Source organism: Glycine max, chromosome 15, assembly GCF_000004515.6.
Source record: "Glycine max cultivar Williams 82 chromosome 15, Glycine_max_v4.0, whole genome shotgun sequence".
Classification (NCBI taxonomy): Eukaryota; Viridiplantae; Streptophyta; class Magnoliopsida; order Fabales; family Fabaceae; genus Glycine; species Glycine max.
The window spans coordinates 6,130,258-6,147,369 of NC_038251.2; the positions used below are offsets into that span (position 1 = coordinate 6,130,258).

Genomic DNA, 17,112 nt, shown 5'->3' on the forward strand with positions numbered 1-17,112 from the left:
CGTAATTCGTCGGTTGTCGCTTTCACATAGATAAAGTCTTCTCCTTTTTTATTTATTTCATTTTTGGACTTATATCCATCTTTCACTCAACTTATACGTTATGAGAGAATTAATGCTGGTATTGGGCCATGGCAATCCACATTTCACACCCACCTTTTATTCTCTCTCTCTCTCTCCTTTTCTTCCTCTTTACTTCTACACTAAATATATCATTTTCCCCACCCCCCATTTCTTTGTTGCCAGTTCAGGAAAACAAATAAAGTTCTCCTTTGAAACTTCTCTGGTATGTCTGTCATTCTCACCCCCACTTGCATTCTTGTTTCTCTTTTTGTGATTCTGAGAATTCCCATTTGCATGTTGGTTTTGGGCATATTCCTTCTTTGTTTTTTCAGAAGTTGAGTTGCTGATCCATGTTTTTTATGTGATGTTTTGGTAGATCACAATATGCGTTTGTTTTTTATTTCTCTTATGAGTTTTGCTGACTGGGCTGTTATTTTTGCCGGGAAGACAAAAAAGAGTTTCTTTTTGGGATCAACTCTAACAGTATGTCCTATATTCATAACTGTAGTTAGCTTCAATATGTGCAATTTACTTCTTTCTTTTTATAGTGTCTCGAACTATGATCCAATTGGATCGCTGTATGCTTTTCTGATCATAATGTGATAGCTGATAGGATCCACCCTATAGTATATTTGTAACATAATCTTTCATGGTGGCATATAATATACACGGACTTGATTACAAACAACATACACAAGAGAATTCCTTTATCGAGCTTTAAATTAAAAGCATCTATTTCTATATAGAGACTAATGTTTGAAGAAGTAAGTCTAAGCGTCTAACTGCCTAAGGCTTTCATTTACCTTCTTCTCCGGGTTTGTTTTGTATGGATGGATCTCTTATAATTGAGAACAACATACTAAACCTGTAATAATGAAGAGTGAGATGCTAATGTTTGCTATATTCCCAGGGCTATGTTATTTTGAAAGAAGTTACTTCGCATCAATAATGGGTTCAGGTGATTGGTTTAAGACAATAATTAGCTTAAGAAAATCAAAAGAAGGCAGATCAAAGAAAGCAAAGGTATAATGCACTTCTTGTCAGTTTTTGTTTATTTATCTAATCCTTGCAAGGATAAATTTCAGAAATGTCAATCTGTTGAATTTAAGCTTATATATCTCCATTATTCTCCTAAAAAACTGAATTAATCTTTGAGTTTTGGTGGCCCCTTATCTGAAATTCTTAATCATATGATATACTGCTAAGCCTTTTTATAACTACTGTTCTCATTTTCTATAAAGGATAAAGCTGTAGTAAGTTAGTTCTAGACCAGACTTAGTCCTTGTCCAGAATTGAAATGACCAACTTCTCTGTTGCCATAAATTGAAGAGCAAAGTTAGTTTAGATGCCTTTTATAAACTATAAGGTGATTCAAGATTTCTGACTGCTATATGACTCTAAACTGATGTAATTATTTTTTAAACAGGACTGATAGAAGTTAAAATTTTATCTTAGTTTGGAATGGTGATGCGTATGAGACACAGTAAATGTTGTTTGCAACAACTCAATTACTATGTTAATAATTTAGGCTGCATCAATACATTATATTACCAAGTATAAGAATTTATTATGCATGAGAGCCATTGTAACGAGAATGTTTCTATCTCTATCTGGCCACATTTTGCAACAGGGTATCTTAACTCAAGAGAAACTAAATGCATCAAAGTCAAACAATTATCCAGGAAAAGAATCCAGTGGTTTAACAAATGGTATTAAAAGTGAAAACCTTGTGTCAGCTGGGGTGTCAGTTGAAACTATTGCTGCAACAAGGATCCAGACTGCATTTCGAGCTTATAAGGTGTGTTGAGTTGAAAATTTTGTGGAGACAGGTTCTTATAGTACAGGATAACTCTACTCTGACTTTTTTTATTGAGCATATCCTTAGCAATCAAACTTCAAACCTGTGTTAATATCTTTGATGGTGTTCATTTTGCAACTCTGACTTTGAAACTGTCCAGGCTAGAAAAGCTTTACGTCGCATGAAAGGATTTACAAAACTGAAGATCCTAACAGAAGGCTTTTCTGTTAAAAAGCAAGCTAGTACAGCTGTAACATACCTTCATTCATGGAGCAAGATACAAGCTGAGATTAGAGCTCGTCGAATCTGTATGGTAACAGAAGACAGGATCAGGAGGAAGAAACTAGAGTCTCAACTAAAACTGGAGGCAAAGCTTCATGATCTGGAGGTAATCTTTAGCTTGCCCTAATTTTCTTCAAGTTTGTTTAAGTCTTAAAATTTAAAACAAGATATTTTCTTCCAATGCCACCACTCTAACTAATCAGCGCTTGTATCTATTTATTTGATGAAAGCCCAATTGTTGTATTTTAGTTATCTTGAACTTTGGTTTTGGTTTTAAAGTGGTGATTCTTTCATATTGTGCTAGAAATTGTTAGATGTGTTTCTAACTTTCTAGGAATTTTGTAGTCTGCCTGGAACTGCATTTCCTATTCTCTGTAGTTTTAAGTTAAATTGCATGGTGAAATATGCATAAAACAAGTTCTCAATAAAAATCAATTCCAGATATAGTGCTTGAAATCTTCTATATTGAATAGTTAATACTGATCAAATATTTCGCTAGATACACAACCTTGTTGGAACTCAATCTAGTTAATCTTGTTCTGAGCACTAGACAGCATAAATTACAGGTTGAATGGTGTGGTGGTTCTGAAACCATGGAGGAAATCCTTGGAAGGATACATCACAGGGAAGAAGCAGCAGTTAAGCGCGAAAGAGCCATGGCATATGCTTTTTCCCATCAGGTAGGTTAGTTAGTGTTGGGAATGTCTCAATATCTGTTTCACCTGATCCTACTGATAATCACATACATATCTTATGAATCATACTAGTGGAGGGCCAACTCTAGTCAGAACCAACTGCTTGGTAATTATGAACTTAGCAAAGCTAATTGGGGTTGGAGCTGGAAGGAATGCTGGATTGCTGCTCGTCCATGGGAAAGCCGTATCCCTAGCTTATCCGTCACCCCGGAGAAAGCTCAACATAAGCAGCCAAGCCCAAGCAAAGTTCAGAAGGATAAGAACACATCAACACCAAAAACTCCCGTCTCATTTAAACCTCCTTCAGCCAATGCAAAAGGGACTCCTCCCTCGGCCAACGCAAAAGGCACTTCAAAAGCTAGGAGATTGTCTTATCCAACAACTGAGAAAACTCTGGTCCAAAGAGTGCAATGAGTCCTCAGCATGGTTTGCTAAGACAGCACAATTTTTAAGTATAAAGCCTTTTTGGATAATTCGAATTGAACTGAGTCAAATTGATTTTCAATTGGTTACAGTCCATAAAAAGGCAACTAAAAAGCCAACTTATTTATTTATTGATTGCTTCCAATTTGTGCATATGAGCGTGACTGAAATTCAAGCCACTGCAGAGAATGTGTTAACAGACCTGCTTGTGGGTGTGATTTGTTGATGCTTCTGTTTATTATCTTTTTCAATCTTGTACATTCAAATTCAAGGAAGAGACAGATTGTAGATAGGACAATATATCTATTTTTTCCTCTTCTCTGCTGTAATAGAAAATTTCCAAGATGTGATCAAGTTGTTGACTTCGTCATGGTTTATTATTACCATATTGAGATGGCTTGTGCAACTTGCTAGTGTTTTTGCTCCGTTTATAATTATATGTTACCAAATAATACATACATGTGTGTGTATTTCTACCATAATACTTATTATTTTTCAACCTTGTTATTTTACAAGAGCCAGCACAGATATTTAGTGACAAATCACGTGTAATACAACTAGTTGAATAATTTCATTTACATGCCTTGAAACTCTCCCAAACTATGCAAAATGTAAAATGTGGGGTTTATAATGCAAAATCATTATATAAAATGACTAATGACATGTTTGCTTGGTTCAATTTATTGTTTAAAGAAATGGTTATTGTTTGAAATTCTCTAAGAAAGTTATAGAAGGGGTATATATTATTTTTTTAAATAAGATCAAATACACATGCAATAATGGTTACGATATGGCAAATAATTGCAGAACAACTCCTACATGATAGTGGAGGGTGGAAAGGGTACCTAATTAGTTGGAGTTGGTGGAGGTGATTAATTATGCTTGATAATTGTCATCACCTACTTGCTGCATCTATCTTAATGACCAACTAAGGAGGAAATAGAATCATCTGTCAAACTACAACGATCCGATTACCCTTAAATTGAAAAATAAATTATTTTAATTGTCAAAATATTTTTTAAATAAAGTAATTTAATTTTTATTTCAATTTTTTGGATAAAGTAATTCATTTTCAAACATATGTGAATTTTTTTAAATAATAAAAAATTGCTTTAAAATTATAGAATTAAACAAAAAATGATTAATTTTACCGTTTCTTAATAAATTAATAACTACAAATTTAAATATTAAGTACTTCGTAATTTTAGAGATGACAAATTGAGCATAGTCCAATGGGTTAGTTTGAACAACTCATAATTAAAGTTGGGCCATTGCTTCCTGTACCTTTAAATTTGCTGCACCTTTTTAAGCTTCTAGAAAGGCTAACCTTGAATGCAAATTTAAATTCTGAATTAGGTGCAGGGATATATTACAGAGGTGCAGGAAGCAACTTCCTTAAAAAATCTTATTTTTATATGGCAGTTAAATATTTTTTCTTATTTTTATATCATTTCAAATATAGTATTAAGAAAAAAATTAAAGTGACAGTTTACTGATATTGAATAAATGATTTTTCATTGACATGATAAATAACAGATAATTTACTTAATTTTTACAAAATTCTTTATTTATTTCATAACTTTATAAAAAAAAATTCAATCATAAATGTCAGGAAAAATATAATAAAAATAAAATAAATGGTGTTTTAAAAAAATTAAAGTGATAATTTTATAGAATAATAAATTAAAACGATCAATACTTTTTTTTTGTCAGATAAAATGATCAATAAGACTAATAATGCTAGAGATCTAGGGCCAATAAGGCAATAGCTAAAGGGGCAATAGAGCCTGCATTTCCTATAAAATGAAACACCACCCTAAGGCCCGGCCCCCCACATTTTTTGTTTATATTAATTTTCCATTTTTTTCTTCTATTATGTGCTCATTTCGAAAAAATCTACTCTCAGTTTATAGGAGGGTCTAGTAAAAGAGAAATAGACACATGGGATGAAAAACAGACTCATGGAATATGAGAGACCCACTAGAGGATCTCATAGACCAATGTATCTGTCTCTTTCCTATTGGACTCCTCCTGTAATCAGAGAGGAGTTGAACCCGCCCATTTCCTATGGCAAAGCAAATAGCATATGACACTCACAAATTTTGGCTCAGTTTGGATAAACAATTTGATTAAGTATCTATTAAATAATTGTTTATCATATAAATACTCATATATAAGTTGTTTTATAATTAAAAAAATGAAATTAAATTGTTTGTTATAAGTTTTTAAATTATCTCGGAATGCTTGTTAAAATAAGCTGTAACATATCAAAAGTTATTTTCATAAGTTTTCTTACACTTTTTTTTTCTTTAAATAACTAAGCTTCTTACAGTTACACAAATGCTTCGGCGATAAGAGATTGATTAATCACAAAGTTTTTTCTTTAAAAGAAAATGGAATCCAATTAAATTTAGTGGTTTAAACACTAACACATTTACAATCGTACATTACAAATAAATGTTTTATTACTTGTAAATTCGGATTATCCAACATTGATTAAAAATCTAAAAGAAAGTATTTACTATATAAAACATAAGCGAGCGTGAAATAGATCATCGTCGTGTAATTTTTGGCCTCTCAAAAACATTTGTTTTTAAGTTTCTTAACGAGTACCGTTATCTCAACATTTGCCTTACAACTAAAATAATGTAATGGGTTCATGAGAATTTGTCATTAAAAGCCGGCATTTTTTATAGTCAATAACGTTATCGTCTCATAACTGGCCCTTGTGCCTTTTTAATGTGAGTCGCTACCAAACCAAAGAGAACCTTCCAACTAGAAGAGCAATAATATAATCAAAGACCGATGTTGAAATCGGAAACCTAACTACATGGATAAATACTAAGTACATTTCTAATTCCTTCAGTTACTGTCCAATTTGTTGCATTAAACATTTTTCCATTTCAGATCTTCCTTAGTTGTCATTGGGTGAAAAAGGCAAGCTAAGTTATTCGGACCCATAGATTCTAGCCCAAAAATTGCACTTGCCATAACTCCTTGTTGCCTGATTAGTTTGATGAATTTCAGTTGTATGTGTGTGTCATACATGTGATATTGGGATTGGAGACAACAAACTTGTGAAGCTATGGTTTTTACAGGAAACTGGAGAGACACATCATTGTTGGTTGTGACTTGCTACTGATAAAGAATGAAGAAGATAGTGACTGGGGTAGGACCAAAAAACGTAGCCGTTCATATGGCAACTTTTTCCGTTTCAAGGACATTAATATTTGTTGCCAAAAACAGGTATCCCTTCACACCATTCAATCATAGAACCTGTACCATTCTACCATCTACCCTTTTTCATCAATTTCTACGAGTTCAAATATCATTAGTGGATGCTATATAGTATGGTACTATGATATGTAGTTAACTGCAACTCATGGCTTCTATTGTGAGAAGATAGCTTTTTCTCTCCAAATTCATGGATTCTTCAAACAGCAATGGAGGATCACAGAGGCTCCTGGACTTGGCGCAACGGCTCCGCCTTGACAAGCCCCCACCATTCCCTGAAGACATTTTGGATCAGATCATGGAAGAGAAGGGAGATAAGGTTGTCTCAGAAGTGAGTTACACAGAATCAGCCACCCCAATTGCTCAAAACACAGAAAAAATTAGATACAAGAGAGCTGCAGTTTTGATCTGCATATTTGAAGGAGATGCTGGGGATCTGAGAGTGATACTCACTAAACGCTCTTCCAAGCTTTCCACTTACTCTGGTCAGTCCAGTTTCATACATTTTTTGTTTGCTTAAAGATTTTAAATGTAGGACAATCAATGTGACAATGTTTTGTACTTTTTTAAGATGTGGATAGATTAAATGACATAAATGAAAAAAATGTTATTTTTTCCTTCCCTTCATATCTAGGCACTGTGACTCAATAGGGAATGAAATGAGGATCGTGTGTATTGCATGTTGTTGACATTGTTTTGCAGGTCAAGTGGCCTTGCCTGGCGGGAAAGCGGAGGAGGGGGATAAAGATGATGGGGACACTGCAAAAAGAGAGGCAATGGAGGAAATTGGGTTGGACCCTGAACTTGTCGATGTTGTTACTGTTCTTGAACCATTTTTCTCCAAGGTATAGGTTCTTTTTACACCTCCACTTGTAGGAGTAATTGATGTAATGTAACTTTGATTGACCTGGTTGACTAGTGGCTGAAAGAAAATTTGAACACTCCAATTATGTGAAATTAGGAATTTTGCTTTAAATTTAAGTATTTTATTTATGTTCACGAAACATTTATGGACTGGAAGATGTGGAATTTTGCAGCATCATATCACTTTATCTTGAATGGTTATATATTTCTTGATTGACGAATGAATAATGATTGAAACTATTTAGTTGCCCGAAGTGAAAGTTAATCCATTGTTTTTTTCTTCTTTTGTAGTACCTAATGAGAGTGATTCCTGTCATTGGCATTCTTCATGACAAAAAAGCATTCAAACCTGTTCTGAATCCTGCTGAAGTAGAAGCTGTATTTGATGCACCTTTAGAAATGTTTCTTAAGGTCCACTCTTAGTTTTATTTCTCTAATATGTGTTTTACTGACATTTTCTATATTATTAATTCTTCTAGAAGTTGTCTGATGACATTACATTAATCAGGATGAAAAACGGAGTCAGAAGAAGATGCAGTGTATGGGAGAGAATTATCTGATACATTTGTTTGACTATGAAATCGAGCATAAAAAATTCCTTATATGGGGTTTAACTGCTGGGATCTTGATAAGGGCTGCATCAGTTGTGTACCAACGACCTCCAGCTTTCATGGAGCAGAATCCTAAATTCAAGCTTCCTGGGGATTTAACTATGTAATAATGCATTGAATTAGACATTTAATGTATTTTAGCCCTTAACATGTGTTCATTCTACAATAATATTCATCACAAATGTAGATTTTAAGAGTAGGTAGGTATTTATATGTACTAAGAAAGGAAAAGTGTCCAGGCACTTGGAATTCATATTCCTACTTACAAAATGCCATCAGTAAGTTTCATTGGTTTACTCCCAAAGATGTATCAAAAATCTTAGAATAGAATAAAATAAACCATCGATTTCATTTTTAAAGTACACAAATTATGTATAAAAAATAAATATAAAATTTTCTAATTTATCATGAAGTAAAAAAATGTCAACAACTAAAAACATAAATAAATTCATTAAGAAATGGAATATTTATTAGAAATAAAAAAAAACATATTTAAGTGAATAACTAATAAAAAAGTAAAGTTGTAAGGAGTGGGTACTTGGTAACAACAATCAACGTGAGGTTGCGTGACAGGGGAATGGGTTCGAACAGGGCGGAGGTACGAGGTTCACAGAGATTACAGGCTCTGATTCACCATCTCCACTCTTCTATTCCCTCTGACTCTAACGAACCCAATTCAAAATTCACCGTTTGGAAGAAGAGAGCAGCAGTTCTGATCTGCGTCTTCGAAGGCGCCGATGGGAATCTTCGAGTATTTCTCACCCAGCGGGCTTCCTCTCTCTCAACCCACTCCGGTAACTCTCTCTGCAAAGTTTCGCTATTTTTTTTTTTATTTCAGCATAATAACTGAAATGGGTTGCATTTCAGGTGAGGTTGCTTTGCCAGGTGGCAAGAGGGAAGAAGGTGATGCTGACGATGTACAAACAGCGCTGAGAGAGGCTAAGGAGGAAATTGGCTTGGACCCTTCTCTTGTTTCTGTTATCACTCTTCTCCCTCCCTTTCATACTAAGGTATTTGTCTCTCTTTTCAATTTCATCTTAGTTTTAACTTCCTTTGCTTTCATTTAGGTTTCTGATTAGTAAACATTTCAATCGAATTGCACTTGCACGAATCCGTTTCTTATATTCTGAGCGAGGGGTAGTGCTGTCATGTTAACACTCAGCTGATTAACCACCCTCCTGCCCACGAGTTCCAACCTTGATGGGCTTGGGGTTCTAATTCAGGATTCTTAATAACATAAGTTATGTTCAGCAATTTCAGAGTATGCTAGTATTTTCCTATCTTTCTAGTATCTCACTGTCTTTATAGTATTTAGGTTAAAGCTTATGAGATATTTTCAATTACAAAGCTCTAATATTAAGACTCTTCTAAAACAAGAATGCAGAGTTGATCTGTGCTTATGGAGAAATTGGATGAGGTAGCTTCTGAAAAGGTTGAGGTGCTTAAGTTGGTTGTAGTATGAGAAGTTTAATTCAATTTTACCTTCTTGATCCATTTTATTTTTTTATTTTCTTCTTGTGTGTGTAAAAATATAGAAATTAACTTAAATATGTTTTTGATTCCTAATAAATATTTAATTTTTACGTTTGCTTTCTAATAAATTTTTTATTTGCATTGAGTTTCTATTGAAACAACAAAACACACCATTCGTTAATTTATCAACTAAAAAAAGTGTCAATGACCAAAAATAAAATTATTGTTATATTAAAAACTCAACACAAAACAAATTTATTAGGAAACAAACACAAAAATTGAATATTTATTAGGGATAAAAATAAAATTTAACTTGTTTTGAGACTCATTAACTATTAAGGCACATATTATCCAGGCTCAAGTTCATCTATTAGTTGTGCAATTTTACAATTTTATTTTAGTCTATTATTTTCTTTGATGATTCAATCCGAATATTTAAATATATGCATAGCTCAATACCCTGACAAAGTGGTTTTCAAATGCAGTATGGTGTTACAATAATACCTGTGGTTGGAGTACTGTTCGACAAGGATGCATTTTCACCTGTTTTAAATTCAGCTGAAGTTGAAGCAATATTTGATGTTCCATTGGAGATGTTCCTCAAGGTTTATGCTACTGTTCCTGTTCTCGCTTATTTATTTTTTTTACATAAAGGCAAATGAACTTAATTTCTGACATTATGGTTTGAATGCAGAACGATAACAGAAGAGCCGAGGAAAGAGAGTGGATGGGGGAGAAGCATCTTGTACATTATTTTGATTATGAAGATGGGAATAAGAAGTATGTGATATGGGCTATAACTGCTGCAATCTTAATTCGGTCGGCTACTCTTTTACTTCAGCGGCCACCTGCATTTCTAGAGCAGAGGCCCAAAATATGGGGAGGAATGACTGAAAATGACATATGATAATACAAGGAGTAGTTCCAAATAATGATTTTGTCTTTTAAGATTGTATAATAATTTAACACATGAAGCTGCATTTTTTAGCAATGAAGCATATATTTGCTTCTATGTTAGATCCAATGGGATCTTCATTAGAAGGAATGAATACTAACAATAACACATTTCGTGTGTTCGGAAACTTGTTAATAACATTCGTATGTAAGAAAATTGCGTCAAAATCAGAGAAAGGCAGAAGCTACCGTGAGTTGTTTCTGCTGGATGGTGTGAAGTTTTTGCTAAATAGAATTCAAACATGCGGTTACTGTGTGTTTGGAAACCCATCTTATACTTGTTTCATTCAGCAAAGCCACGTCTAGCAATAACATAAATGCAGAAGCTATTCATGTTAGCTTCCGAGTGATGTAGATCTGAATGGACATGATAAGCAAACAAACATACTACTATTAAAGAATTGGAGAAACTTGGAGATTCAGTGGATACGTATTACGTATATATGAAGCGCTGCTTAACACAGGAATAATACTGGCCACGAGAATATTAACAAAAATGGGGTTCCACTAACAACATATATTCTTGGAGCGTATTTATTTTGCTATGTTTTTTTCTAATAATTAACCTTCTTGATGCCAACGGGAAATGCTGATTGAGTCACAACCGTTTGTTAATTGATTCAAGTAGAAAAAAGTTGTGGCGTGATTAACTAACATATTTTAACAAAATAGTAAGTTTTTTTTTTTCTTCAAATTTATGCTAATACAAGAACCACAGTCTCAGCATCCCAAGCTTATGAAAAGGCTACAAATAACAGAAGAAATTAGAGAATGAATCTTGCACGTAAAATGCTTGGAATTTCCTGCGTAGAAGGAACTCATGAATCTTACTAATGTTTAAGTACAATGAAAATCCCCACAGAAAAGGTAAAATGTAAATAATGAAGTAGCATTATACTCATGGAATACCACAGCATACAAACCGTGTTATATCTAAGATCCTCAGCTAAATACCTCATAAAATTTCTCAGTGACAAGTAAACCTGAGTCTATAGACTCCAAGGGATCCTTTCTAAGACGGTGTCTCAAGCAGTTAGGGATGACAGTAGCAATATCCTCTGCACTTACTTTGTCTCTTTCCTTCAGAGCAGCAAGAGCTTTTGCAGCTCTATTTGTTACTATGTCTCCTCTTAATCCATCCACATTCAACTCAGCACACACCTTGGAGATTTTCACCTTGAGATCTTGATCAATCTGAACAGAAGAAAGAACACTCCTTGCTGATGTAATTTGTTGTTGGAGCTTCTCTTGCTCGGCTTTGTAAGAATCTCGGAATTCCTTTGGATTTTTGTCAAATCGACCTCTCTCCTCCACAATCTTCACTCTAAGCTCAGCATCCCTAACAGTTCCCACTTGAGCATGCATTCCAAACCTATCCAGCAGCTGTGGCCGGAGCTCACCTTCTTCAGGGTTTCCCGAGCCAATTAGGATAAACCGTGCAGGGTGTGAGATAGAAATTCCCTCTCTCTCCACTGTGTTCCATCCTGATGCAGCAGAATCCAACAACACATCTACCAAGTGATCATCCAAAAGATTAACTTCATCAACATATAGGATTCCCCTATTAGCTTTAGCCAGTAGTCCAGGCTCAAATGCCTTGACACCCTCAGTCAGGGCTTTCTCAATGTCAATTGTTCCACACACTCTATCTTCTGTAGCTCCCAATGGCAAATCAACCATGTTAATTTTGGTCAAGACAACAGAAAGTTCCTCTCCTTGAAGTACACGCTCTCTGACTTCAACACCCATGAATTCTGGATCTTGTGGGTCTGAGTTATAAGGGTCACCAGCAACAACCTTGATTTCAGGAAGTAAATCAACCAATGACCTGACGGTTGTAGATTTCCCTGTGCCCCTATCCCCCATGATCATTACACCTCCAATCTTAGGATCAATCACATTAAGGAGAAGACAAAGCTTCATCTCATCTTGTCCAACTATGGCAGAAAATGGGTATACTGGCCTCTGGCTTTCTTTAGAAGCAATACTTTGGGCCTGGATATGAAAAGTTTACAGGGTTAGATTCTTGTAACACACACGCGCACACACACAGAATCAAACACAAAGGCCTAGCCCCCAATGCTTAATTTCTAAGAAATCTTGCACTAATTTTGAACGAAAATAGTGCATGACAAAAATATTCAGAATCTATTTTCATTCCTCTACTTTTTGCCTTGCTATTTCCCCCCAATCAACTACACTCTAAATGTCCACGCGAATGTTAACAGAAATCATCTACGTTTAAAGGGAAAAGAAAAATGAATAAATAATGTATGCACTAACAATGTAAAAGTGTTTTATATTGTTATCCAATCCAATCATGAACCGTAACCATATATGGTAAGTTTGTTAAATTTTATTAACAATTATCTTAAAGGTCATACAGAGAATGATTTCTGCTTAATTGATCATGTAAAACCTTTATACTGAGCGTGCATGTTTATTAAAAAATGCCTTGTACCCATAATTTGTTAAAAACTCACTAGGAATGCTCAATGGCTCAACGCACACAACACACAAAAGAATGGAAGTCTTTACAACAATTAATCTAGGGTACACCTAGTATTTCCACCCAGTGCAATTCAAAACACAGGCAAAGACACTGAAAGAACATCTAGACCTCAAGAATCCAATATCCTACCTACCTGTTCTACAGAGTTAACTTCAGTGGCAACATTGGCAACTGAGAGCTGAGACCTTCCCTTGATGCCATGAATTCCAATTCCTCCATAAAATTTCCGCCCATAGCTCTGCCCTGCAAAGCCACAACCACTCAACTAAGATTCTATGTTCAAACTATTACATAATGCCCACAAGTACCCACCTTCCATTTCCAGCTACAAACCCCCCAAGGCAAAATAAAATCACAACTTCAGCACAGAGAAATAACATATATGAAATGGGGCCTGCAGCACACCTCCAAAACAAGATATTAAAGGCAAAAAAACAGAGAAAAAAACATATACTTTGCAAGCAATGTACCTGAAGTTAGAGAGAGTGTGTGAATGGAAGGCTTGGAAGAAAAAGAAGAGATGCAGCGCGAAGGAAGAACCGCAATTGAAGAAGTGCCCAACGTGGACGCCATAACCGTAGAAGAGAAGAGGGAGTGTGTGCTATGTAGCAATTTGTTTCTTTTGTGTTTTATTCACCATTCATAGCAGCTGACGTGCTTCTTATTGGCCTCCCGGGCTTCGGATAAGAAGATAGATAGATTTCATTCTTCTTTCTCTCTCTTCTTCTTCTTTTTAATTGAAAAAATAACTCAATTAATAGTTCCTTAAAGTTTTCATTTTTTTAAAATACCATTATCGTTTTTATTTGACCATGTATCCTTACATACATCTTTGTTTTTTAAACTAAAAATATTGATCAACTTCTTCATATTCTCCTAATTAAGCTTTTAAAACTAAAAAGGTATATTTTTCTTTGTTAATATTAGATAGTCTCTATTAAAAATAAATATAAGTTTTGTGATCGTTACACTAATTCTTCTTGTCACACAGTACTGGAATTACTAGATCTTCTTAGTTTCTTATTTCATGTATCTTTAATTATAAAATCCTTTTTTAAATTTTTTTTATTCTTTTTTATAATTAGATTGTTTTTTATTTTTAAATGTATTAATTATTTTTTTTACATATTCTGATTTAATTATTTTTTCTTTAAAAATTAATAAAAATAATTAAATGGATAGGAATGTAAGAAAAGAATAATTTTAGAATGATAGTATGAATAATTTATAAATTTAATGCAATGAACTAACTTAATTATTTTTTTAAGGAATGTAAACTAATTAAAAAAATATTATAATTAAGGTCAAAAGGAAAATAATTTTTTTAACTCGAATCCATTGAGCCGAAGGCAATCCGAGTAAAACTAGAATTCAAATAGTGAAAATGCAAGATGCAAGGGGTAACATACATCTACACGAGACAAAAGGTTTATGTTCTCCAATCATATGCTCACATTTGAAGAAGAAAATTTGAGATTAATGTTAAAAATTGTAGCGTTATTTTAAGGATATGCTCACATTTACCAGTCTCCGTATGTTAATTGAGTATGCAAACTTGACCTTTTCATGAGCCTGGATTCCCAAGGCCTTGACCCTGTCTTGGCAAATAACAATTGGAGACTATCATCATAGGTAATTGAATAGATTATCATTCTCTTCATTGTATTTGAAGGGACAAATTTAGCGAAAAATTAGTTTCAAACAAAATGTAAGGGATGAAAAAATTTACTGTATCTACGCCTTTAATTAAAATCATGACATCTAACATGTACCTTACCTTATTTTTTTATGACAAAATTAGAGGAAACTGTCTAATTAAGACCGAGAGTGGGTCTTGATAATCCGATGAATAAATTGTAAACTTATTCTGACAACTTAATCGAAAAATTGAATAAATTACCAATTTAGTCCTCAAAATACTATTATCTCTAAAATAATAAAATTATTAAGGTAATCCTTGAAATATTTAATATTCATCACTTCAGTCCAGAATTGAGGTATGTTGGAAAATTTAGAGACCAATCTGAAGATTTTATTTTTTTAATATGTAAAGACTACTTAGCATAATTCTACTATTTCCAATAGTACTTAAATAAACTAACAATCAACTTATCCTAATACTAGAAAGAACATTATTTGCTATTAAGAGATTGACTTAGGACCTGTTTATGTTATACCAAGAATGAACTGTTGATACCAAAATATATGTTCTGATGTATAATGTGTAAGTGTAACTGAGAGGATCTGCAGTTAACTCTTGAAAGTTAATTTTAATCATAGTGAATGAGACTTAATTAGCCCTCCAAATATAGGCACCAAGAGCCTCAAAAACGGTGAAGTTCAAGCCAGATTGGTCCAACAAGAAGCTCTTGAAGTTGTCCAAGCACTCATCCTTCACGCGAAAGTACTCTCTAGCGACCCCACCAACACTCTGTTGGTACGGCAAAACCCCTTTTTCCAAACGCAGAAACTTCCCTGGGGCCCAGCAACCTCGCACGGTCCCGAATTGAAGAAGAGAGTCCCGCCCATGGCGAGGGGGTAGAAGTGGGAGAGGGAGGAGGAGATGACGTGGAAGGGGTCGAGGGCGGTGGCGGTGGAGGTTGGGGTCGGTGTGGTGGTGGGAGAGTGCGCTCTGAGGTTTTGATCCTTTGCTTTGCATTCTTAATAGCTAGCTAGCTAGATAGGTGTCTGTGGCAAATGTAACTATGTTCCATTTCTTTTATTGTTGTGTGTTCTGAGCTTTGAGGAGTCACCGCCTCACACCAAACCCAGAGACATACATAACATACATAGGCATGGCATGACTCGTGCTGTGACAAGATGGGACGACGTGGAGCATGCTGCACCCCATGACCATGTGCTCACCAAACACACTAACACACCACCCACCTACAGCTTTCACTCACTCTGTCCGAAATTGACAAAATTCAACAATTAGAAAGTTTTTACCTATACTATAATCTTAATATCGATTCTTATAATTGATGTCAAATTCAAAGATGCACCGTTTTTCATTATTTTTCACGTAACCAAGAAAATGGTTCAATAGACAACTCCAAACATGTTTTTCGTATTTAACTTATCAATTATCAATGATGTTGGAATTTCTAAGAGATTCAATTCTAACCAACAAACACACAAGTTCTCCTTATTTAGACTAGATTTACATACTCAAGCAATGAAACACTATGTGAAGTGTTGTTGATATACCACTACTTATTAATTACTTGTTAGTTAAGAATTTAATGTTTACATTATCTTCTAATTATAATTGGTTGTTAATATAATTTTAAAATAATTATTATAAAAATTAATAAATTTATCATTGTGATTAGATAACGATATCAAATTTTTTATATCATGTATAATTTTTTTTCTCTTAAGATAATAAAACTATGAATAAATTGATATTTTAACTATCTTTCTTTTCTTTTTTTTACTCATCTTAAATGGATCTCATTATTACACATAATTTTTTTTTACTTTTCACAACTTAATTAACTATTCTTTCTAACTCAACAACTTTAAAGATTCTACTAAATGTATCCCTCGAATAAACTCACATTTTTTTAAAGTTTTTTTTTAATATATTGGAAAAAAATATAAAACCCATGCTTATTTAAGCAACTTGTACTTGAGAGGTGCTAAATAAGTGCAAGCTCCAATGAGACAATGGCACTATCTTATTAAGCACTAGTGCTTATAAAGCAAATGAAATTGGACATAGGTGATAAGCATTTCTATGGAGATGGCCTAAAAAAGAACTAGCGTCACTTGCTTTGTTATACTTGCTTCTTTTACAAAGCAATACTACCATTAATCACCAAAGAGCCGAAAGGTTTAACTCTGATTTTTTTTTTCCTTTCCTTGGTATCCGTTCAACTCTCCTTCAGTCATTTCAAATAGAGGGTTATAGAATGGTATCTCTGTGCTTATCAAAAAAAAAAAAAGAAATAAAAAAAAAGTGCTGACGTCTGTTCTTACTGGTTTATAATAATGTTTCACGTTAGCCGCAGCTTTTTTGATAATGTCCGAAGGCATGTTTGGAAAGTTAGATAGCCTCACAAATGACAAAAAGCATAGCAACTTTTTCGAACTATGCAGGGGTCAGCATGAACCAATAGCATGGAAGAAGTGAATACTTGTTCAAATTATGCAATCTACTATTTGTGGAAACCAAAAAATACAACATAGATTTGCAGTTGT

At 34.0% G+C, this 17,112-nt stretch overlaps 4 protein-coding genes across 6 annotated transcripts; 3 read left to right on the forward strand and 1 right to left on the reverse strand.

Annotated features, from left to right (window-relative positions):
• Positions 1-97: 97 nt before the first annotated feature.
• On the forward strand, positions 98-3,664 carry IQD54 (protein IQ-DOMAIN 54). Of its 2 annotated transcripts, XM_014768365.3 has the most exons (7): positions 109-283; positions 437-543; positions 971-1,083; positions 1,691-1,858; positions 2,019-2,246; positions 2,707-2,820; positions 2,908-3,650. In XM_014768365.3, the coding sequence occupies exons 3-7, from the start codon at positions 1,009-1,011 to the stop codon at positions 3,247-3,249; spliced, it is 927 nt and encodes a 308-aa protein (XP_014623851.1). In that variant the 5' UTR covers positions 109-283; positions 437-543; positions 971-1,008; the 3' UTR covers positions 3,250-3,650. The 2 variants fall into 2 exon arrangements, with proteins under 2 accessions (NP_001344553.1, XP_014623851.1); NM_001357624.1 differs by lacking the exon at positions 437-543 and having other exon boundaries at positions 98-283; positions 2,908-3,664.
• Positions 3,665-6,110: 2,446 nt separating this feature from the next.
• LOC100814748 (nudix hydrolase 15, mitochondrial-like) lies at positions 6,111-8,373 on the forward strand. Of its 2 annotated transcripts, XM_041009473.1 has the most exons (5): positions 6,111-6,504; positions 6,661-6,977; positions 7,195-7,337; positions 7,648-7,767; positions 7,865-8,373. In XM_041009473.1, the coding sequence occupies exons 2-5, from the start codon at positions 6,683-6,685 to the stop codon at positions 8,072-8,074; spliced, it is 768 nt and encodes a 255-aa protein (XP_040865407.1). In that variant the 5' UTR covers positions 6,111-6,504; positions 6,661-6,682; the 3' UTR covers positions 8,075-8,373. The 2 variants fall into 2 exon arrangements, with proteins under 2 accessions (XP_040865407.1, NP_001357923.1); NM_001370994.1 differs by lacking the exon at positions 6,111-6,504 and having other exon boundaries at positions 6,618-6,977; positions 7,865-8,271.
• A 137-nt stretch (positions 8,374-8,510) lies between these two features.
• LOC100814219 (nudix hydrolase 15, mitochondrial) lies at positions 8,511-10,556 on the forward strand. The gene is made up of 4 exons (NM_001370995.1): positions 8,511-8,761; positions 8,835-8,977; positions 9,926-10,045; positions 10,135-10,556. The coding sequence occupies exons 1-4, from the start codon at positions 8,545-8,547 to the stop codon at positions 10,345-10,347; spliced, it is 693 nt and encodes a 230-aa protein (NP_001357924.1). The 5' UTR covers positions 8,511-8,544; the 3' UTR covers positions 10,348-10,556.
• Positions 10,557-11,158: 602 nt separating this feature from the next.
• On the reverse strand, positions 11,159-15,660 carry LOC100815274 (magnesium-chelatase subunit ChlI, chloroplastic). Its single transcript, XM_003545971.5, has 3 exons — positions 13,377-15,660; positions 13,040-13,149; positions 11,159-12,389 (listed from the first exon to the last, which is right to left on the reverse strand). The coding sequence occupies exons 1-3, from the start codon at positions 13,477-13,479 to the stop codon at positions 11,337-11,339; spliced, it is 1,266 nt and encodes a 421-aa protein (XP_003546019.1). The 5' UTR covers positions 13,480-15,660; the 3' UTR covers positions 11,159-11,336.
• Between the last annotated feature and the right edge of the window lie 1,452 nt (positions 15,661-17,112).

Coding starts and splice junctions, on each gene's coding strand:
- IQD54 (NM_001357624.1), top strand. CDS start 1,009: ATGGGTTCAGGTGATTGGTTTAAGACAATAATTAGCTTAAGAAAATCA. Junction 1,859..2,018: donor CTGCATTTCGAGCTTATAAG/GTGTGTTGAGTT, acceptor GAAACTGTCCAG/GCTAGAAAAGCTTTACGTCG. Junction 2,821..2,907: donor CATATGCTTTTTCCCATCAG/GTAGGTTAGTTA, acceptor GAATCATACTAG/TGGAGGGCCAACTCTAGTCA.
- LOC100814748 (XM_041009473.1), top strand. CDS start 6,683: ATGGATTCTTCAAACAGCAATGGAGGATCACAGAGGCTCCTGGACTTG. Junction 6,978..7,194: donor CAAGCTTTCCACTTACTCTG/GTCAGTCCAGTT, acceptor ATTGTTTTGCAG/GTCAAGTGGCCTTGCCTGGC. Junction 7,768..7,864: donor CTTTAGAAATGTTTCTTAAG/GTCCACTCTTAG, acceptor TACATTAATCAG/GATGAAAAACGGAGTCAGAA.
- LOC100814219 (NM_001370995.1), top strand. CDS start 8,545: ATGGGTTCGAACAGGGCGGAGGTACGAGGTTCACAGAGATTACAGGCT. Junction 8,762..8,834: donor CTCTCTCTCAACCCACTCCG/GTAACTCTCTCT, acceptor GTTGCATTTCAG/GTGAGGTTGCTTTGCCAGGT. Junction 10,046..10,134: donor CATTGGAGATGTTCCTCAAG/GTTTATGCTACT, acceptor GTTTGAATGCAG/AACGATAACAGAAGAGCCGA.
- LOC100815274 (XM_003545971.5), bottom strand. CDS start 13,479: ATGGCGTCCACGTTGGGCACTTCTTCAATTGCGGTTCTTCCTTCGCGC. Junction 13,150..13,376: donor CACACTCTCTCTAACTTCAG/GTACATTGCTTG, acceptor GTGGCTTTGCAG/GGCAGAGCTATGGGCGGAAA. Junction 12,390..13,039: donor AAGTTAACTCTGTAGAACAG/GTAGGTAGGATA, acceptor TTTCATATCCAG/GCCCAAAGTATTGCTTCTAA.